The sequence below is a fragment of the Erpetoichthys calabaricus genome, chromosome 2 (genome assembly GCF_900747795.2).
Source record: "Erpetoichthys calabaricus chromosome 2, fErpCal1.3, whole genome shotgun sequence".
NCBI lineage: Eukaryota > Metazoa > Chordata > Cladistia > Polypteriformes > Polypteridae > Erpetoichthys > Erpetoichthys calabaricus.
This window is the reverse complement of record NC_041395.2, coordinates 206022198-206045222: the sequence shown is the minus strand read 5'-3', so window position 1 is coordinate 206045222 and position 23025 is coordinate 206022198. Positions and strand designations below refer to the sequence as shown.

The window sequence follows — 23025 nt, the reverse complement described above, 5'->3', positions numbered from 1 at the left end:
TTAACTCTTTTTTTTGCACAGTTTCATGATGTTGGAGCACTTAGGAAAGAAGGAACTCCAGAAGCATACTAGTGCATGTAAATGGAGGTTTTTAAGAAGCGAAGTTTCTGCCTTAACTGAGTTACTCGCCTTATTCTGCTTTTGTGTGTGCATGTAAACATACCCACTGAGGCGTGGGCAGAACCATCGTGACTGGAAACTGAGCAGGCATTGTGACTATGGAGCAGGGTGTCAGTCCAGTTCACAAGTTTATCCATACAAATCATTTCTTTGACGAATTATGCAATTTGACTATTTTAATAATTGCACAAAATGAGATAAAAACAGAGCTCATCTGAAACATTATGAGAAAATTTAAGAAGCTGTTATGAAAATGTAAAGCAAATTCACTCCCTGATTGTGATCCAATTTACAACTTTTATATTGAAGTAGCTTGGGCTATTTATGGGGATAATACATTTCTAGAATCACCAAAGGAATGAGATGGGCTGGAATAACACCTTTTGCTTGTAAACTTGAATATCTGCTAACTGCTAGGAGACTACAGTGTAGACTTTTTAAATACCAAAACTTAGCACCATGTTCCAGCATATTTGCAAAGTGCTTATAAATGTTAGTGTTGTTACGATTAGTCCTGAGAAAGGCAAATAAGCAGCTGAATGATTGTTACAGTGGTCCTCCCAAATGGGGTCAATCAGCCTCTTCATTGGCCGAGCTCATCTTCCTACAAGGTAGGACAAGGAGAGTAACACAGCAACAAGGCCAGTATTAGCTTGAGTAATTGCAACCGAATTATCCCTGTGGGGGCACTCTGTGTATGGCTTAATGCAGCCAGCATAGGCCATAGCATGAGCAACGTAGTTCTGTTCCTTGACACCATGGAAGAGATGAGCCATTGGGCCTTTAGCGAATATAGCCACGTCTTCTCCACCGTGAGTCTCTGAATCCAGCTGGACAGCGGCCTGCTGCATATAATCCTTATCCACTAGAAAAGAAAAGGAAGCAGATGTCACAAGCAACATACTGGCCATGCATGATGTGTGACAAATCTTTATTTTATGTATAGTCAAATAAGAGCTTTAAATGCAATAAAACGCAAGTCAGTTGAAGTGGCAGGGGGTACAGAACATTAGCTGTACTATGTAGTGTACAGATCCAGGAGAATGTGGCGTTCCAACAGTTTTAGAGTTTGTGATGACTGGCTGTCACTTGTACATTTAATGCTAAAGATTTCTCATTAAACAGTGCCTGTTGCAATTTGTCAGGAATGAAAGGTACACAGAACATATTCCAGACAGAATACTTGTATGTAGGTTTAGATTGACAGGAAATATGCCAATAAAATGTGGTACAAAAAAATTCAAGGGTATTATTTTAACCATCTAATATCAAGTTTGTATTTATAAGGAGTAAAAAGATGCCCTTAAAGCGTGACTTTTATTGACATTATTCTTATTATTCTTGCTCAGTGAGGCAGAAGTGGGATTTAAACTTAGATTTAAAAGAATGATTTGAAGTGCTCTGAGAAAGTAAGCGAACCATTAGATTTGTGTTCTATCATTTAACATACACTCAGTGGTCACTTTATTAGGAGCATAGGCTCATTAATGCAAGCACACAGATAACATGCAGCAATACAGGGTTAGCTGCTCTTTGATCAAACGCTGGAATGGAAAAGATGTATGATGTGCTATAAGTTGACTTTCACCATGGCTGATGATTACTATGAGATGAGATGTTTCCAGCACATAAGAAACAAATGCGCTCCTGGTGGGTGGTGTGATACACAAAATACATTCAGTGATCTGTTGGTGAAAACAACTTGTTAATGAAGGAAGTCAGAAGGGAATGGAAGGACACTGCTCGGATAACAGCTCTTCATTACAGTGGTGTGTAGATCATGAAGATGGTGATGTGCAGGAACTGTATCGGCGGAAGATCATGCTCTATAAAAGATGAGGCCCAAGATCGCTAAAACTATATGATTTAAGATTTGAAAAATGTCACCCAGTCTAACAGATCTCCATTTCAGCCACCGGCATAAACAACACAACTTAATGGATTCATCCTTCCTTGTAACTGTAGTATAGGCTGGTAGTTGTAGTGTAATTGCATGGGGAAAGTTGTTTGGCACACATTAGGTCTTTTAATACCAGCTGAGTATCATTTCTAATGCCAAAAGGTACCTAATTATTGATGCTGATCATAAGCCTCCCTATATGGTCAGAGTCCATTCTTTTTCAAATGCAGTTATCTGGCAGGATAGTGTGTCCTGTAACAAAGTTTACCTGTTCCCAGGCAATGACTCCAGTTTACTCGAGCTGCCTGTGCTGTCTACAGATCCAAATCTGAGTTTCAAATTCAAAGTTACATGTACAGTAGAGATCTGCAGGAAATGCGGGATGCTGTGAAATCAAAACTGGCCAAAATCCTACGGAATGCTTTCAGCACCATTTTGAATCCATTCCTTGAAGAATTCCGACTGCACTGGAGGTAAAAAGGGAGTCTTATTCAGTGCTACATACATGTACCTAATAAAGCAAGTACTGAGTGTATATGAACATTTCACCATTATCTATAAGTTTAAATGCACTAATATATACTTTAAAAATTATAATTTTGCAAGGATACAATCAATTACAAAGCACATCCACTCCTGGTTTGAATATATGGTGTTGCCTACTTGAGCAATAATAAGTTCATGTCAGGTTTTATTTTCATTAGCCACTTACATTACCTGCATATTCCTACACATTAAACACCTTCAGTTTTGTGATTTTTTTGGTTTCCTTGTATGCGCACTTCAGTAGAATTTCGACCAGGGTTATGCCTCATCCAATCCAAAACCCTCCATTTTGTCTTTTAAAGCCATTCTGTTTTGTACTTGCGTAAATGTTTTACAGCCTTACCTGTTGCAGGATCCATATCCCATTCAACTTCATTTTTTTTTTTTTAGAGATGGCCTCACATTTTGCTCAAGTGAATTTTAGATTATTTGTTTATTTTCAATATAACCTAATCCATTTATAGGGTTGAAGGAGGATGAAGCCTTTGCCAGCAGCATTGGGCACAGGATATGAAGCAGAAAATTACACTACAATGGCCATGATGCTCACATCAACATAACTGAAGGCTTGTAAGAATCTATGGACAAGTAACTCCCATCTTTAACTTCAGTTGAATCTACCCAACTGCTGTGGAACCTGTGGTCTTTTTTCAGAGCAAAGGCTTGTTCCTTGCTCATTTCTCCTGTAGTACCCAAAGTTGTCATTCTAGAAGTTAGCTCGTGTACTTTGAGTTTGATAATGTTAAAAGATCTCTTTAGATCCTCTGATATTAACCTAGCCTTTTTGGAGACTTTTATGTATCATTTTTGGTTATATATCATCTGGGCGTACACCAAACACATCTGTTAATGGGTCAGGAGTGATTGTGACACCAAGGCTGTCTGATAGGCAAGCAAAGATTTTTGTCCAACATGTTGTTAATTTGGTGCATGCCCAGAACATCTGGGCCAGTGAGGCTAGAGCTAGATTGCAACATTCACAGGATGAATCTTGCCCTGGAAATACATTTTGGACAATTTTAAATGAGATAAATGCACTCGATAAAAGATTTTAAGTTGAATGATTGAATGCTGTGCACATAAGGAGCTTGACTGTATTCTGTGCATGGCTTCCTTCCACTCCTTTTCTGAAATATTAAGTGACAGATCCTTTCCCCAATGTATTCTGGGGTCTTTGAAAGGAAGAGACGTTAAAATATTTATATAAATTGTAGAGATGTTATCTGAGTCTTCAAGACTGATCAATTATTCTTCTGGAGTAGAAAAAGGTGGATGGTGAGTAAAATTGGGCAGGTTCTGTTTAGCAAAGATTCTAGCTTGAAAGTAGTGATGGAATTGTGTTGATGAGAAGTTATAGGATGCAAAGACATTATCTATGTACAAGTCTCTAAGTGTCTTAAACCCAGACATTTTCAAGACATTGAATAGTGAATATGTTTGTAGTGATGCAACAGATAAAGCTTTTCTGTCTTAAAGTGCTTCCCACATTGGTTCCATATTCTGAGAGAATGAAGGGTAATTGGATTTTTAGTGTAATGACGATAGTTTGTATTAACTAGGACACAGAGTAGGGAATATAAAGATGTACTGCAAGATTTTATTTCTATTACAGACAAGGCTTGTGCATATGCATCAGTCTGAGTCAATGTCCAGGTCTTTATAGCTTGTGTATTTGGTGCCCAGTAATAAAACTGAGAGTTGGGTAGTGCCATTCACCTTCTGCTTTAGGTCATTGTAGAGTCAGCCTTTGGATACATGGATGTTTCAAATTCCAAATAAGTGACGTTATGATTGAGTCTAATTTCTTAAAAATGATTTGTTAATGTATATGGGGATGTTTTGAAATAGGAATAGCATCTTGGGAAGGATGGTCGTCTTAATAATGTTGATTCTCCCTGCTAACGTAAGGTGAAGTTAGACTATCTAGTCATGTCTTGTTTAATTTTTTCCATGCAGACAGCAACATTTTGTTGAAAAAAGGCTTTATATTTACTTGTAATATTTACCCCTAGATATTTAAACTGATCTGCTAAGATAAATGGGAAGGTGTCCAGTCCAATATTGCGTGCTAGAGAATCCATTGGAAAAAGCACACTTTTATTCAAATTGATTTTAAGTTCAGATATCTTTTGAAAATCTGCTAATGTTTATTGCTTTATAACTGCTTTATGTGAATTTCCCCTTGGGATTAATAAAGTATCTATCTATCTAATGCTTTCAGGACTGCTGGCACAGTATTTTGTGGGTCAGATATACAGTATATAGTACCATATCATCTGCATATAGTGATATTTTCTGTTCAAGTCCTTCTCTGACAATCCCCTTTATCTCTGATGCATTTCGAAAGTATATTGCAAAGAGCAAAGGTTATAAGGGGCATCCTTGTCAAATACCTCTTACTAGTTTGGAGTTTTCTGAAATAATGTTGTTAATACGAACTGAGGCTTCTGGACTAATATTCAGTAAAGTAGTTTGATCCATGCACATATGTTTGGGCTGAACCCAAATTTGTGCAATGTGCAAATTTGTCACATTCAACCAAGTCAAATGCTTTTTCTGCATCTAAAGATAATCGGATCTCTTGGTTAGATATAATGGATGAATATATTACATTAAACAAATGTAGAAGGTTAGAAATTTAGTGTCTGCCTTTAATAAACCCTGTTAGGTCTTATGATAATGCAGAAGGAAGCACTTTCTCAGTCCTTCTGGCTAGAACTGTGGAGAGTATCTTAACATTGTTATTCAGACGAGAGATTGGTCTGTATGATGCACATTGTTATGGGTCCTTGTTTTTCTTAGGAAAGATGGTAATTAATGCTGGGAGAAAAGTTTGAGGTCAAATTTTTTTTTCTTTAGCTTTTATAAATGTTGCTAATAATATTGGAATTTTAATTTGAATAGCTAACTTATTTAAGAATATTTTTTTTATAAAATTCCACTGAGTAGCCATCAGGGCCGGCTGCTTTCCCACTTTGAAATGAGTTTATAGCATCTAGTAATTCTGAAAAAGTGTCAGAGGTTTATCCAGTTCCGGAGCACTAAGAGTATTTAGTTGTAGTATCTCTAATGAATCAAGAAACTCATTAGATTGTGTCTTATCTTCTTTAAACTGAGCAGAATATAAGGACTTACAGTTTATTACTCTCTAAATGTGTCAGTTATATATTTATGGTCAATAATTTTATCGCCGCCTGTGTTGTTAATTGCTGTTATTGCATTTTGGACTTCCTGCTTGTGGATTTGTTGAGCTAAGATCTTATTGGCCTTTTTCCCATGTTCATAATAATGATGCTGCGATTTAAAGACAAGCTGTTCCATTTCATTAGTAGTCAAGAAGTTAAATTGTGATTGCAAAACCTGTCTTTTCCTACAGAGTTCTTCATTTGGAGACTTGGCGTATTCTAGATCTATTCTGGTAATTTTTCTCATTAACTCAGATGACTTCTTTGTTTCGAGTTTGAAATATAAAATAATCTGTCCTCTTAAAAATGCCGTCAGAGTTTCCCAGAGTATACCTGCCGAGACCTCCGAGGATGCATTTGTCTCAAGAAAGTAATCAATTTGCTTTGTGAGGGATTGCCGGACGTATATCCCGGCCAACACCCCCAAGCCGCCAGATGGAGCCATCCCTGCAACCTGGAAGGGCCCCGAATTCCCGCAGGGCATCATGGAACTTGGAGTCTTTCGTCACAGCCTTGCTGGATACCATGGGGGCCACCGGAGGACGTTGCAGGGAGGCCCAGGGATTTATACTTTCCATATAGCCTGGAAGTAATTCACAATCACGGAAACGGAAGAAATGATATACTTCCGGGCTGAAGAAAACAGGAGTTTTGATCTGACCCGGAAGTGCTAGGAATCACATGGACTGGAGGGATCAGAAGCATTTCTGGGTCAAAGACTTTAAAAGGACTCTGGGAAATCCCAGCAGTGAGCCGAGTTGGGAGGAAGGATGACTGAGCTGCTGGGAGGTGTGGAGGATTATTGTGGATTAATTATTGATTGTTTATTGGAAGAAGAGTGGTGGTGGAGGTGCTTTGTGCACATTTATTATTATTAATAAAGTCATTTTGGACTTTTATCTGGTGTCTGACATGATGTTTGAGGGTTCAAGGGGACAACAGCGCCCCCTATCTGTCACAGCTTGGATATGAATTCTGTCCAGTTCCCATCAGCTAATGAAAGGGTGTTAAGACACCAGCTATGAGATGAGTGTGTAGGACTCAGTAATTTAAGCTCCATGATCAGAGGGGCATGATCAAAGATAACGATAGCATCATACTTAAAAGATTTGATAGTGGGCAAAAAATTATCTGAGTTTTTCCTGTTCCTATTCTTTTCTTGCATTCCTGCAGTTAAACTAAGTGTCTCTGCCACTATGATCTGGGGATCCCTCAAATGGTACATTGGAATTGATACCAGAGAGAACCAAAATCAAACTTTGGGAATAATCCAAGTCGAAAGTAATGGAGAATAGTAGTGCCCAATTTATTATATTCCTATGAAAGGGCTTTGCCTGGGTAGCCAGTTAGATCTCAACCAATAGTTTTGACTACTGTCCATTACACTGGGCCCCTCAGGTTTATTTTAGCTGCCATTTTTATTTTTCTCTCCTCCACTGTTGATTGGCTTTAACTTAACATTTTCATTTAACATTACAATTAGGAACCTTAAGTATACTTATACTATAAGCAAAGAAATAATGTCAATAGACATGCATGTGTAGGTACTGTAGATATGTGTGTATTACTGAATGTTATTCTGTAATTGTTCTTTTAAATACTATATATTACACTTGTAAATATTTACAGTGCTCTTTGGTTGTTAATATAGGTCGGTCAGTCAGTCAGTCAGTCATTGTCCAACCCGCTATATCCTAACACAGGGTCACGGGGGTCTGCTGGAGCCAATCCCAGCCAACACAGGGTGCAAGGCAGGAACAAACCCCGGGGAGGGCACCAGCTCACAATATAATATGTGCTATATAAAAAAAAAAACAAATTGAACATTTCCTTTCTAGATTTAAGGATATAGATGCACAATGGGATACTTACTATAATTGACTGTAGTGATATTTTCTCTTGTCCCATTAACGATTGAAAACCCTGGACCATTGCCATATAAGATGCCTGTATAAGGCAACCCGTCCATAGCAAGTTTTGGAGTCAGATCTGCAGGGAGAGATAGGAAAACAAGCTGAGCATTAGCTACAGCCTACTTTATAAATTTACAGAGTGGACACTGGGGTATACAGCCATGGTGAGGTTTAATTTCATCTGAGATTTGATAATCAGATAGATCTTTCATTGTTCTTTTGATTTCTGTGATTTAGTTAATAGTTTTGCAGCCATTCCCAGCCTGTGTATCAAACACTGAGGAGGAGGAGCTGGTGGTAGCACTGAGTGGCAGGATACACATTTACTATACTTCCTTTTATTTTCAGTGATAATCTAGTTATATCACACAGCTTTCTTTGAATTCCTGTCTGGTCTTAAATATACATATATGAATAGACTATACAGTAAATATGTTTATTCAAACATTTTTATTTATTTTATACTCCAGATGCTTCCTATCTTACGTAAGTCATAAGTTACACAAATTAGTTTTCTGCACCAATAAACCACAAAAGTAAAAAGAAAAAGAACATAATCACATTTCATGAAATATGTTAATTATGAAAAAAAAAAAAACAATCTGGAAGGTTGTGGCATTTGGGCATGGTGGTAAGTGCTGCTGCATTTCAAATTTAGTGACCACGATTGAAATACCACGTGTGAGCAAAGACTGTATGGACATTACATGTTCTCCCTGTATTTGTGCGAGTTTCCTTCCCAGAGCCCAAAGACACACGGGTTGGGTTACTTGGCCTACTGATAATGGGAGCTGTGATGGACTGAAGCAGCCACCTCAATGCTGCTAAACAGGTATGAGAATGTACTCTATGTAATTTTCATGGCAGCAAAATATCACCACAGAGGTAGGTATAAGTTGTCCTTTTGAGCTATGTTACTTTAATTAGTTATTTTCTATCATCTCCAAAGCTCTTTGTAAAGAAAAAAAGCTGTGCACAAATGTCTGGAAACCATAACAGTATAGTAGGAGAAATGAAGTTATAAACACAGAATAATGAATGACACTCAAACTAAGTGCTGACCAAAAAAACCTTATTCATGTCAGTTTGATATGTTTCATTTTTGGAGAAGTGTTTTCATGTACTTTACCTTATTATATGTATAAAGTAGAAACTCAGAATACATTCATTCTGTTTTAAATCTGCTTACTACATTACAATGTCACAGTTAGCAACAGTTCCTCTCTGCTGCTCTAAGCACAAAGCCAGAACCAAACTTGGGTGATGTGCCAGACGATCGCAGTGCACCCTCCTCATATCGAGACAATGAGAGTCACTAGTCAACTAAAGCTGCACATCTCTTGTGATGTTGGCAGGAAGCTGCAGAACCCAGAGATGAAGCCCTAGTGACACAAAGAGAATGTGCAAATCTCTCCCAGATGATACTTAGGCTGGGATTCAAATTCAGGATGCATGGTCAGTGAGGCAGAAGTGCTAACCACTGAGATATTTAAACAAGTAAAGATGTTAATATTCATCTACTGTTTCCATACTTAAATATAGACCATGTTTTGAAAACATTTCACTGTATTGTCTTTGTTTTAGAAAGCAAGTTTCAGGGCACATGCCCATTGTCTTACAATAAGTATTTGAAGAGTGCAGCTCGAACTGCAATAAAACCCATTCACTTTCATAACATCTTAATTCTCAGTCATATTCTGGGAGCTTCAGGACAGGACAGGCCAGGAGTATTATCTAGATTTTGTGTTCCAGCTCTGTGCCACAGCTCCAGGACATCATTCCATGAAGGTTAGGGTGCCTCACTGCTGAGCTCCTTGCCCAGTCATGCAGAATACTTGCAGCAACCATAGGGAGAAGCATCACTGTGATGATGCGGGTTAGCTCCATGCTCCTATTGTCCTTCCGGAAGCCCTGAACCCGACACCGTTGGTAATGTCACTAATGAGCTTGGCAGTGAGGCACAACAAATGGAGCAAGGGGATGGTGCAAAAGTCCTTTTATTAAAAATCAAAACCAACAACAATCAAAAACAAAATGTTCAAATAAATAGTGCAGTGTATCCAATCTTTAAATAAATAATTCAGCAAAAACAGAGGTGAAAAGTGGAGGTTAAAATCCATTAGAAAAAAAACAATCCCTTTAAAAACAACGAGGTTAAAACAATGACTGGAAGCTGTCCTTTGTACCACAAAGCCCAGTGCATTTTTTAACTGGTGACTCCCCTGCTTATCCCTTCCAGGCTATGCACCAGGGGAGCCACCCTACATGCAGCTGACCTTCTCTCCACTCGACTGGTCTGGAGGCTTCCCGATCCCTGCCTTCCGTTCTGCTCTCTCCAGACTGAGACTTGGCTTCCCCCAACGGCCAAGACGCTCATGTTTGGGAATCCAAGACTCCCGTGGCAAGCCATCCTTCTTCTGGTCACTCCCACTCCTCACAATGCTCAGCGGGAGCGACCACTACCAACTGCCCTAGGTGTCGGCCGAACACCCCACTAGGGCTCACTGTCCAGCTGCCTGCGAGCACTCGCTCCCTCTCACTCACACATCGGCTTTCTCCTCACTACTTCCTGCCGCCTTCTTCTTCTCCAACCTCCGTCTCTCTCTTTTCTTTTTTCCTCCCCTACTAGCCGCCTCGTGTTTCTATATATCACCAGGACATGGATCAACTCTGGCAATCAGCAGCTCCCGGGAACAATTACGGATGCGGATGACTCCTCACCTGTGCACTTCAGTGAGAACCGCCTGCATCACGAACTCCCCGGGAACCGCTCCGCCACACTTACCGTGCCCACTCTTTATGCCGTGAGTGCGGCGATTATTTATTTAAAAAGTGGCCTTTGACATGAGCTGCGGACCCGCTACACCACAATCACTGCTGTCTCTTGTGATATCAGTTTATTTTGTTCATAGTTTAGAAGGACATGGGAAGCTTTGTCAAAAAGCTCTATGCTCTAGATGCATTATCCATTCATTCTTTTGATCCTTGCACTCCCCTCCCTTGTTAATGACACACCAGCTCCATTCCTTTAATAAAGGCACAACCTGATTCCTCTCCAATCCACTACTCTGTAGAGATGCGGACTGTTGTCCAGTGTGTAGTGGGAGAGTCAAATGAGGCACAAAGGGCTCCCTGAAAACAACAGAAACACCACCTTTGAGTTGGACTTTCTAACTACTTAGCTTTTGATATTTTTCCATTTTTATATAAAAGTCACAAGCAGAAGAGTTGCCCCTGTGGCACAGCCTGATACCCAACTTAAAAAAATACGATTGTTAACTGAGATTCCGAATGCACCTTGCAGGAAGATATTTGAGCAAGGCCCTTAACCTGCAATTGCGGAGCGCTTTGAATAGCTATATAAATGCAAAGAGTTATTATTATTATTTGGACTCAAAACAGTCTCAGCATCCTACCCTCTGCAAGCACCTCCATTAAGGAACGAGAGAAGGAAAGCCAAAAGAAAGGCAGTCAACTCTTGAATCTGAGAATCAGTTTATTGGCTACATCCTTGGGTTGTCCAAGAAGGCTGACAAGTGGGGAAGTCTGTGATTGGAATTTCTTTAAACATTTTAGGCCCAACATTCATTTTTGACAGTTCAGAATTGTTTTGCTGACATTTAAACTGCAAAAGATGAGGTTAAAATATTTGTGGACATTCAGACCCACCCATTCTCCTCTCTCCTTAATAAACATTTCTTCACACAGCTTATTCTTGTGTGACATTACTGGATTCAGATAAAAATAACAGAAAAATATTTGCCGTTTTCTAGTGGATTACGAAACCTAATAACATATGTAATGCGGCAATAAAGTTCACTGTCACATGCTCATAAATAGTTGTACAAGGACAATTAGGAGGGTAGCCAAACTGCAAAGGACACTTCCATCGACATGTAGTTCATTTAGAGAGAGCAGAGTACAGTCAAGTGGACTTTCCCAATCAGTACTTTGAGAACAAAGGTTTTCATTTCATGCACTGCTCATCTTAAGCAAGATAAGCATTTATTGTAGCCTAAAGTGCTGAGTTTGCAGGGATGTAACACAGTCCATATCTGGCACAACTGACTGATCAATAACAGTATGAGGGCATAAGGATTTAGAAATGTGTATGCCCAACAGGGATTTGAAACATCCACCGGTTTTCATCATCTGTTTTTCCCACTAATTTCTGAATGGAATTAAAGCCTACTCTGATAAAATCATGTACAAGGCACGAACCAGCTCCAGGCTGCTGTGGAGCCGCCAGTTGTGCCTACTTGGGATGTGGAAGTAAACCACACTCTTAAAAATACTGGTTCTAAAATGGCACTTTACTGTGCTGTGTGGTTCCTCGCAGAGCCATTACTTGACAGCCATTTCAATCTGGGAAGGGTTATGTGCATATGAAATGGGTTCTTTGGGTTTTTAAAATGTTCTTAATACGTGGACCAGAAGTCTTTAATGGATAGTAGAATACCTAGCAGGATACTAACAAATAAAAAAAAACTCAACCACTTTGTTTTAAGAATGCAGAAACAGAGAGAAACTCCCATATGGACACAGTGTTTGGACCAGGTTTTGAACCTAAGCTTCTAGAGTTGTAGGGTTGAAGTGGTAAACAACACTACACCAGGCCACCTGGAATTTGAATCACCGAGTGCCAAGATATGAAGAAAGCAAAATCCACAGTTGTTGAAAATTATAGATGACGTATGGTGACAAAAGAAAGGTTCAGCTCACTGACCCCACTATGACACAAGCAGCCTCATTTTTAATAACTGCATTGGAATGGCTACAACCTTACCTGACTGTAACTTAGAGGTTTGTTTTTAAGTGTGTGGCACCCGGCTGGGTAGCCGGGACGCCCGGGGAGATAGGAGGAGGGCTCATGCCTCCTCCAGACCACAAGGGGGCGACCACCCTGGTTGTATTGGGGGCCACGGGTACAAGGCTTGGAAGCTCAACCCTGTAGGGGCCCATAGTCACCGCCAGGGGGCGTCCCCATGCCTAGAGGACCCTGGACCCCAGCACTTCCGCCACACCAGGAAGTGCTGGGGGGGAAGAAGAGAGGGAACACCCGGAGTGCTTCCGGGGAGACAGCCGGCACTTCCACCACACTGGGGCGTGTCGGTGGAAGATTGCCGATGCACACCTGGAGCACATCCGGGTATGGATAAAAGGGGCCACCTCCCTTCATTCGGGGCTGGAGTTGGGTGGAAGCAGGACGAGGTCAGAGAGAGCGAGAGAGAGAGAAGGAAGCGGTTCGAAGAAGAGGCAGTGTGGTTGGCCTGAACTTTGGGGAAGATTGGGGTTTGTGGAGCACTTCTGGACATTGTCAATAATAGTAATAGTGTAAATAAATGTATGGTGGTGCAAAAGAACATGTCTGCCTGTCTGTGTCTGGGGCTCGTTCCACAAGTGTTTGCAGTTGCCATTAATTTAATAATGTCCTCACCCTTGGTGGTTTCTAGCCTTATTAGGGCCCTAAGCAGCATTCCTATACAGATAACCAAAATTAGTATACAGGTTACGGCCCTAATATGGCTAGAAACCACCCAGACAATGGACATTATTAAAGAGGACTGCTGGCTTATGTTAGGTGACCACCACCTCTGACAGCTTTTAGTGGTCCTTTTCCTACTTCGTTTGTGAGTGGTGCCAAGTCTTTCAGAAATATCACACATACAAATTACACAGTGGCTCAGGGTGAGCTGATGTGTTAGGTCATGACCAGTCCATGGTGGAGTAAAGCATATCTAGTTATCTATCTACTGAATACAATAGGCTCACAAAATAACAATACTGTACAAAGAAACAGTACTGAATTCTTAATCAGTCCAACTGATAATGCTATCTTGACTGCACAATTCAAATATAGGTGAGTATGCTGTTCAGAAATCCATTGGACCTAAGCTGTATCAGACCACAAGTGTACATATAACTCAAGGTGATGGTTGGTCATTCCTATCCAGACATCAAAGTAAAAATCACAGCAAGGTGTCCAGCAGCCTACAAACTGCAAGCACAATGTCCAGTTTTACGTGCTGCAATCTGACAGGGCACCAGTTACAGGGCTTTAGGACACTGGTCACCCATTCTAATTTACAGTCAACAAACCAGTTTAGTGATGAGAATGGCTGTAGAATGCAAGGTTGTACAAAGGAATGGAAGAAAGAAAAAGGATTGTAAGTGTTACAGTCCATGGGTTGTCATAAAATGGTGTAATCACTGGTATGTGACAGGAAAAACAGTTGTGCATTTGTAAACTGATTTAGTCAAGACTAGTGTGGATATATGAAGGATGTGACATTTCTGCCAAAATGATCCCTTCATACCAGTGAAGCTCTTGTCCATGGCACTCAACAAGAAGCACGACTGTATTCAGGCTGGCAGTTTCTTTTGCTTGGGTGTGTCACCCATCCTGATCTCACTATGGACATCCAACTGTGCCCCTGGGTTAGAAACTCCAATTGCAGGCTTTGATTAATCATCACTCTATGTGGAGCATAACAACCTTACCCTTTGTCCTTCCTGTGGCAGGTCAGTTCAAAAGTGAAACAAGCAGATAGTGAGTGCATTTACATGTGCTTTAATAACCCGGTTATTCACAGAAACCTGCCATGTAAACCATTCTTCTGGTTAGAGAAATCAGGTTAATAGAGGTAGATGTCTCTGTGAGTAACCCGATTAATTGGCCATGCAGACCTTTAACTACCACTCCTCGAACCGCCACCTTATCATGGTGGAGGGGTTTGCGTGTCCCAATGATCCTAGGAGCTCTGTTGTCCGGGGCTTTATGCCCCTGGTAGGGCCACCCAAGGCAAACTGGTCCTAGGTGAGGGATGAGACAAAGTGCGGTTCAACACAACCTCCTATGATGAGCAAAAAATTTGGACGGCGTTTTCCCTCGCCCGGACACAGGTCACCGGGGCCCCCCTCTGGAGCCAGGCCTGGAGGTGGGGCTCGATGGCGAGCGCCTGGTGGCCGGGCTTGCACCCATGGGGCTCGGCCGGGCACAGCCCGAAGAGGCGACGTGGGTCCCCCTTCCCATGGGCTCACCACCTATGAGAGGGGCCAAGGAGGTCGGGTGCAGTGTGAGTTTGGTGGTGGCCGAAGGGGGGGACCTTGGCGGTCCGATCCTCGGCTACAGAAGCTGGCTCTTGGGACGTGGAATGTCACCTCTCTGAAGGGGAAGGAGCCTGAGCTAGTGCGCGAGGTCGAGAGGTTCCGGCTAGATATAGTCGGGCTCGCCTCGACTCACAGCTTGGACTCTGGAACCAATCTCCTTGAGAGGGGCTGGACTCTGTACCACTCTGGAGTTGCCCCTGGTGAGAGGCGCTGAGTGGGTGTGGGCATACTTATTGCCCCCCGACTTGGAGCGTGCACATTGGGGTTTACCCCGGTGGACGAGAGGGTAGCCTCCCTCCGCCTTCGGGTGGGGGGATGGGTCCTAACTGTTGTTTGTGCGCATGCGCCGAACAGCAGTTTGGAGTACCCACCCTTTTTGGAGTCCCTGGAGGGGGTGCTAGAGGGCATACCTTCTGGGGACTCCCTCATACTGCTGGGAGACTTCAATGCTCATGTGGGCAGTGACAGTGAGACCTGGAAGGGTGTGATTGGGAGGAATGGCCCCCCCCGATCTGAACCCGAGCGGTGTTTTGTTATTGGACTTCTGTGCTCGTCACGGATTGTCCATAACAAACACCATGTTCAAGCATAGGGGTGTTCATATGTGCACTTGGCACCAGGACACCCTAGGCCTCAGTTCGATGATTGACTTTGTGGTCGTGTCGTCGGACTTGCGGCCACATGTCTTGGACACTCGGGTGAAGAGAGGGGCGGAGCTGTCAACTGATCACCACCTGGTGGTGAGTTGGCTCCGATGGTGGGGGAGGATGCCGGTCAGGCCTGGTAGGCCCAAACGTGTTGTGAGGGTCTGCTGGGAACGTCTGGCAGAGCCCCCTGTCAGAAGTAGCTTCAACTCCCACCTCCGGCAGAATTTCAACCATGTCCCGAGGGACGTGGGGGACATTGAGTACGAATGGGCCATGTTCCGTGCCTCTATTGTTGAGGCGGCTGACCGGAGCTGTGGCCGTAAGGTGGTCGGTGCCTGTCGTGGCGGCAATCCCCGAACCCGTTGGTGGACACAGGCAGTGAGGGATGCTGTCAAGCTGAAGAAGGAGTCCTACCGGTCCCTTTTGTCCTGTGGGACTCTGGAAGCAGCTGATAGGTACCGGCAGGCCAAGCGGAATGCGGCTTCGGTGGTTGCTGAGGCAAAAACTCGGGCATGGGAGGAGTTTGGGGAGGCCATGGAGAACGACTTTCGGACGGCTTCGAGGAGATTCTGGTCTACCGTCCGGCGTCTCAGGAGGGGGAAGCAGTGCAGTGTCAACACTGTATATGGTGGGGATGGTGTGCTGCTGACCTCGACTTAGGATGTTGTGGGTTGGTGGGGGGTGTACTTCGAAGACCTCCTCAATCCCACTAACATGCCTTCCAATGAGGAAGCAGAGCCTGGGGACTCGGAGGTGGGCTCCCCCATCTCTGGGACTGAGGTCACCGAGGTGGTCAGAAAACTCCTCGGTGGCAGGGCCCCAGGGGTGGATGAGATACGCCCGGAGTTCTTCAAGGCTCTGGATGTTGTAGGACTGTCTTGGTTGACACGTCTCTGCAACATCGCATGGACATCAGGGACAGTGCCTCTGGATTGGCAGACTGGGGTGGTGGTCCCCCTCTTTAAGAAGGGGGACCGGAGGGTGTGTTCCAACTACAGAGGGATCACACTCCTCAGCCTCCCTGGAAAAGTTTATTCAGGGGTCCTGGAGAGGAGGGTCCGTCGGATAGTCGAACCTCGGATTCAGGAGGAACAGTGTGGTTTTCGTCCTGGTAGCGGAACAGTGGACCAGCTCTACACCCTTAGCAGAGTCCTGGAGGGTGCATGGGAGTTCGCCCAACCAGTCTACATGTGTTTTGTGGACTTGGAAAAGGCGTTCGACCGTGTCCCTCGGGGAATCCTGTGGGGAGTGCTCCGGGAGTATGGGGTACCGGACCCCCTGATAAGGGCTGTTCGGTCCCTGTACAACCGGTGTCAGAGCTTGGTCCGCATTGCCGGCATTAAGTCAAACCCGTTTCCAGTGAGAGTTGGACTCTGCCAGGGCTGCCCTTTGTCACCGATTCTGTTCATAACTTTTATGGACAGAATTTCTAGGCGCAGCCAGGGTGTTGAGGGGTTCCGGTTTGGTGGACTCAGGATTGGGTCACTGCTTTTTGCAGATGATGTTGTCCTGTTTGCTTCATCAGGCCGTGATCTTCAGCTCTCTCTGGATCGGTTCGCAGCTGAGTGTGAAGCGGCTGGGATGAGAATCAGCACCTCCAAATCCGAGACCATGGTCCTCAGCCGGAAAAGGGTGGAGTGCCCTCTCAGGGTTGGTAGCGAGATCCTGCCCCAAGTGGAGGAGTTCAAGTATCTCTTGTTCACGAGTGAGGGAAGAATGGAGCGTGAGATCGACAGGCAGATCGGTGCGGCGTCCGCAGTGATGCGGGCTCTGCATCGGTCTGTCGTGGTGAAAAAGGAGCTGAGCCATAAGCAAAGCTCTCAATTTACCAGTCGATCTATGTTCCTACCCTCACCTATGGTCATGAGCTATGGGTAGTGACTGAAAGAACGAGATCGCGAATACAAGCGGCTGAAATGAGTTTCCTCCACAGGGTGTCTGGGCTCTCACTTAAAGATAGGGTGAGAAGCTCAGTCATCCGGAAGGGGCTCAGAGTAGAGCCGCTGCTCCTCCGCATCGAGAGGAATCAGATGAGGTGGCTCGGGCATCTGATCAGGATGCCTCCTGGACGCCTCCCTGGTGAGGTGTTCCGGGCACGTCCAACCGGGAGGAGGCCCCGAGGAAGACCCAGGACACGCTGGAGGGACTATGTCTCCCGGCTGGCCTGGGAACGCCTCGGGATTCTCCCGGAAGAGCTAGAAGAAGTGGCCGGGGAGAGGGAAATCTGGGCATCTCTGCTCAAGCTGCTGCCCCCGCGACGCGACCTCGGATAAGCGGAAGAGAATAGATGGATGGATGGACCTTTAACTAGGATGTAGTCAAGGGTCTTGTAGTCTGCACTTGCCCATTGCAGTCTGTTAGCCTGCCTGTGTGTTAGATTCGCACACACATCCAGTAGCCATGGGTAGAAAATGCTGGAAGCGTCCACAAGATACATTTCCTGAAGGCAAATACTTGGTTGATCATATTTTTACTTCTTCTGGCTGAATTAATCTTTCTCAGTATTTCTGAAATCGCTAAATTTATGCTGATGAGCTAATGCAGCTCTAAGCTCAGCAGCACAATCTCAGGAGCTGTTTTGGGGTAACACTTTAAAAGTAACATGAGTTACATACTCCAATTTCTTTTTAAAGTAACGAGTAACTTAAAGAAATTATTATTTTATCGAAGTAAAATACAGAACCTCTGTTATTATTATTCCAGCAGCATTGGGTGCAAGGCATGTAGCACATGTAATGGCATTCTGGTCCTTTGCAGGGCTCAGTTGCACAACCAAGCAAAAAAAAGCGTGTTGCATGCAATCCAGTAACAGAAACACATCAATAAGTGTCAGTTTAGTTTTCATTCAGCTACATAAGTTGAAACTGTGTGATCAGGTTTTGCGGTGGCCAGTATGTACACCACGAATCATTGGAGGCTCAGGTCAAGGATGTAAAAAGGGGATGAATGTTATTTTATTTCACAGCACATGAAGGACTAAATGTATTCATAAAACACAACAAAATTATCCCAAGCTTCATGCTTGTTCTCAGATTTATGAGGGCAGATGATGATGTTTTAACTTTTTTTTTGTGCAGTTTAATGAGGAGAACTCCGAAAGTGGACTGGTGCATGTAAACGGAGGTTTGTAAGAAACCAAGTTCTACCCCAACGCTTATCCCCAGTTTTGTGTGCGCACTTTGGTATTTGAAGCCAAAAGCCAGGCAGGGTTTCAGATATCTTAGATCAAAACAATTCTGACACAACCAAAATGCAAGGACACAATCTGTGCTTTAAAGGGGAGGAAAAAGAAATCTAAAGCGCTAAACTAACAAATGACCAGAAAACAAGCACAAGGCGTGCAAACAAGACATCCCATTGCTAAGTTACAGATTTATTTCCAGCTTTACGTGCAGTTTCCATGTTTCAGATTCACAAAGTACACCTTGTAGTCGCCATCTTCAAATAGCACACGCCAGAGACTGCATTTCTATTGTTTTCCCAACTTGCACTGACACGTTTTAAATGAGTTATTTAATCAGCATGGTGAAAGGGTTATATAACACCTTTCATGTTTGAATCATTTTATTGCATCTAAAAAGTGCTTTGTGATTGGTAACAATTCAATATATGTTCATTATTTTACACCTTCATTATTTATCTCCTTATTTATGTTGTATCAGCTTTTTTAACTTTTATAGGTTTTGTCACCTTTCTTGTCTATTGTGCCCCTTGTATAGAATGCTGAACCCTTACACTATTTGTTATCTAAAACCCCACCAACATCTTGGTTAAAAATTACATTTTCTTGAGTAATCTTGTCTGCCTGGCTCTGCCTGTGCTCTGGGACTAACCAATTCATTTTAATTTGGCCATGAACACAGCACAGTATTTAATGAGAGCCACACAGCCTGTCATACGTATACAGGCCAAACCACAGACTGGTAATCCAAAGCTTCTGCGCGTGCCATGACCACAATGTGAGTGACTTTTAGATTAGGCTGGATGCTCTTAGCCTGGACTCCGATGTAACATTTAACTTTTCAGTCAGGTGTAGTGGTTATAAGGGATGGATGGGAAAGAATAATTACCAAAAATGGAGGTTCCTCGATACGTGTTTCCTCCGAAGGTGAAGACATGAGAATGATCAGCAGTCACTACTGTGAGGGTCTCGGTCTCATTGATCATCTGCAAAGTCCGCTGAATTGCCTGGTCAAACATCACCCCCTCAGTCAAGGCCTGCTTTGCCTTGGTGTCATGATGGCCGTGATCAATTCTGCCACTTGCAAAAAAAAAAAAAACAGAAAAAAGAGAAGAGTTTCATTCTGGTACCCATTACAGATAAAAAATTGAAAAATGGCCCCATCAGCCAGACTAGGAGCCAATTAAATTGCCATCACACGTGTCATGGAGGCACACAAGCACAGCATAAATGACACATCAGTGCACATGTGAGTAAATATCATTCTACTGAGGCTTGGTCTCAAATGTCCAGAAACTTATCTTCAACAAAGAGGAAAAATCCCTTGGGGTTTTTTTTGAGGATTTCGATGGCTTTCTCAGTCATCTCCGCAATTGAGGGGTCTAAGGTTTTGTTTCGGTTCAATTCGTACTTCATGTCTTTTGGTTCAAAAAGTCCTGGATTGGAGAAGCACATTTAGTATGCCTATCCCCAATTCATTAGTCTTTCCAACAGTCTTAGATAAGCAGTATTACCCATGAGGTAGTCAGTGGTCCGCAAATCAACAGCATCCAGCTCCACCTTATTCCACACATATTTAGCTACCTTTGACTGATAAAAAAAGAAAAGAGTTGATGAGACTGAGAACAGCAATTTATGAGTTCAGCAAAGATGATAGAGTAGAAGCAAGATCAGAGCAAATAGCGCATTTAAGGCAACTTGTTTGTCTGATAGCCCCCAAGAGGCTCCCCCTAGTACCAAAATAAAATGTGATCTTGGGGAAGTACTTTTATTAAAAAAAAATAAATAACCATGGTGTGTAAATGTAAAAAAGGGCAAACCAAGTCAAAGAAAACATAAAACATGAAGGACACTAAATGAAAAGGGTGAAGGGATGGCTCACTTGTGGAGCAAATGGTTTGTGTTGTGATGCATGATGCCAGATGTCCAATGGCTTCTATAATGGAAGGCATCACATTTCAGTTCTGGTCACTGCTTACTAGACCTCTGAGTGAAAAGGAACTTCATGAACATCCCCAGCACCAGTAAGGCTTGTTAATTAAAGGTAAGGATTGTAAGGAATAGAACTGGCTGTGCCCTGGCAAGTCTGCAATGGAATACCATAATATGACTGAAAATGTCAGTAGCTAGCTGTAGTCAAAGACAATCAAGTGTAACAAACGTAATGCATATATAACAAATTGTGGATTTTTTTCCTTCATTCTTTTGCTGTGCACTTGATGCTGCTGGGAGTTACTGTACTACTAGGGTACAATCCAATTGCCCATGACCCATAACTCGATTAGGCAGATATGAGGATGTAGGTATGGCTGTTAGGTTGAACTTGGCTATAGTGTACCATAGCATACAAGTGTTAGACACTCTACAGTGGCCTTTGTGAGAAGAATTGCTTTGTAGTTTGAGTCCAGGTATGGTACAGTCTCTTCCTTCTTTACTTGCATGTCATAAACTGGTGAGTGGAAATTGACAACAGAGGCTACTAGCTATGAAATTAGTAAGTTACTTAAGTCTAGGCACTTCCAAGAAAAACCACAAATCCTCTTTTAAAGGGTGCCAGTAAAATCCCCCACCAGTTAGTTGTCACCATTCCAACAGACCTTCAGGTCTGCTTAAGGGATTAAGCCAGTAACATAGAGGATGGCAAAAATATTTTGACATGCTGGGCACTGACCTGAGCAGTGAAATTGCTAGTAATATAAGTTGTAATGTTTCATTGCCAGGCCCAGAATCTCTTACACTAAAGAGCAGACCACCACTACCAAATGGGGTACATCAAGCCTGACACAGCTCCCAAATGACCCACACCAATGTGGAGCTTAAATGTTTGATTGAGCAGAAAGCCCACTGAGTGTTCATTGCTCTTTTTGCCTGCCTGATACCAATAGCATTTTTATTCTCCAGGAGTGCTGTTGTGAAACAGCACCCAGCAGTGGCCAGTTTGAGTAGGCACCAGCTATGACAACATTGTGATCACTGGGCCATGGTGCTCATGTCCTATGTGCTGCACAGGCTCCCTCTAGTGTTCGTTCTGTGGCGGTGTCAGCTCATGCATGATATTCTCTATATTGGTGCTTAGAATTTAAGTTAAAAAAAACATTAAGGCTCTCACTTCTCTACAAATAGAAATGAAGTAAACATAAACAAACCTTGTGTTTTTCCTGCCACATACTGATGAGATTTTTATTGTCTTTTCTCATTCCTTTTGATGAAGTACTGCTTGGGTATTCGGGGTCTGGAGTGCCTTGAGGAGTCATGTAGATCCGACCTCCACCGAGGATCACCTAAAGCAAATCAGCATTAGCACATCAGCTTTCTTTGTTCATTGGGAGTCTGACTTCATCATGCCCGCATGCAGATTATCCTGTTATCAGAAACGTGCTTCAACATATGACATCAATCCCAAGTCCCATCGTTCCCCCAACTTCTCCACTGAATTGCCTGCAAGGCTAGTGAAGGCCCAGCTGCAACCTATGGCTCACATCGATGTCTGTATTCTCAATCAGCTGTAGCGCAATGTCCTTGCACCCTCCATCAATGGCATCCTTGGAAAGGTCAGCATCACTGTACCAGTCTCTGTTCACTGAGTGGGCATAGGAAGCAGCAGGAGAAGCATGTTGTACTCGAGTGGTGGTCACAATTCCTACAGACTTGCCTGAAACAGGAAGCAGAGTGTCAGTATATGCACCCGTATTCCTCATTTGGGTTTTCATGCCAATTGTTGTGCCAAGTGCCACCTACTGCCAAGAACGGCGGGCCAAGCACTTCTGAGTAGGTACCTTGCTCTTTGGCTCTGTGCAGGACAGATGTAACTTCATTGCCAAAAGTGGTACTGCATTTGGACGGCTCGGCAGCACTGCTCACCCCAACAGTTTTAGCATTAGCTTTGACCCCGCAGTGATATGCAGTTCCAGTTCCTGCACTGTCAGGGATTCGCCTGTCTACGTTGTAGGTCTGGAAGGCACAACAGGTACTCAGTAAATTGAAACCTTTTTTTATATACAACATTTTTCATTTGAAAGGATTCGTGTAAATGTTTATATAACCTAACATTCTGATATCCGGTGGAGTCCATCCCTATAGTACTGAGCAGAAAGCAGGAAACAACAATGAACTGGGCACCAGCGGTTCACCTAACACATATGCTTGGGGATAAGTGAGGAAAACCATATGGGGAGAAAATGCAGATTACACATAAATAAGGACAGGCAACTGCATTCAAACGTAGGAATCCGGATCTGTAAGGCAGCAGTGCATTGCTAACACTACTCTGTGTGCGTGTGCGCGTGCGTGTGTGTGTGTGTGTCCAGTCCCACTGAACAATCTGATTGGTCAGTTTGGCTCTGGTTTCTCAGTGGTAGGGATGATGATACAAACAAAGTTCAATTCCAGCTTGTGACATTTCTTTTTTTTTTAATTTCTACAA

The 23025-nt window shown here is 43.1% G+C and overlaps 1 protein-coding gene across 1 annotated transcript in view; it reads right to left on the bottom strand.

Moving 5' to 3' along the window:
* Positions 1 to 235: 235 nt before the first annotated feature.
* The window catches only part of LOC114645522 (intestinal-type alkaline phosphatase 1-like), a 33505-nt gene continuing 10715 nt past the window's right edge, over positions 236 to 23025 (bottom strand). Inside the window, exons 4-11 of the mRNA XM_028793367.2 lie at positions 22379 to 22553; positions 22082 to 22254; positions 21749 to 21883; positions 20117 to 20192; positions 19900 to 20038; positions 19492 to 19682; positions 7624 to 7740; positions 236 to 985 (exon numbers count right to left, since the gene is read on the bottom strand). Of these exons, the coding sequence (XP_028649200.2) occupies positions 717 to 985; positions 7624 to 7740; positions 19492 to 19682; positions 19900 to 20038; positions 20117 to 20192; positions 21749 to 21883; positions 22082 to 22254; positions 22379 to 22553 (1275 nt within the window). The 3' untranslated portion in view covers positions 236 to 716. The remainder of the gene's footprint in view (positions 986 to 7623; positions 7741 to 19491; positions 19683 to 19899; positions 20039 to 20116; positions 20193 to 21748; positions 21884 to 22081; positions 22255 to 22378; positions 22554 to 23025) is intronic.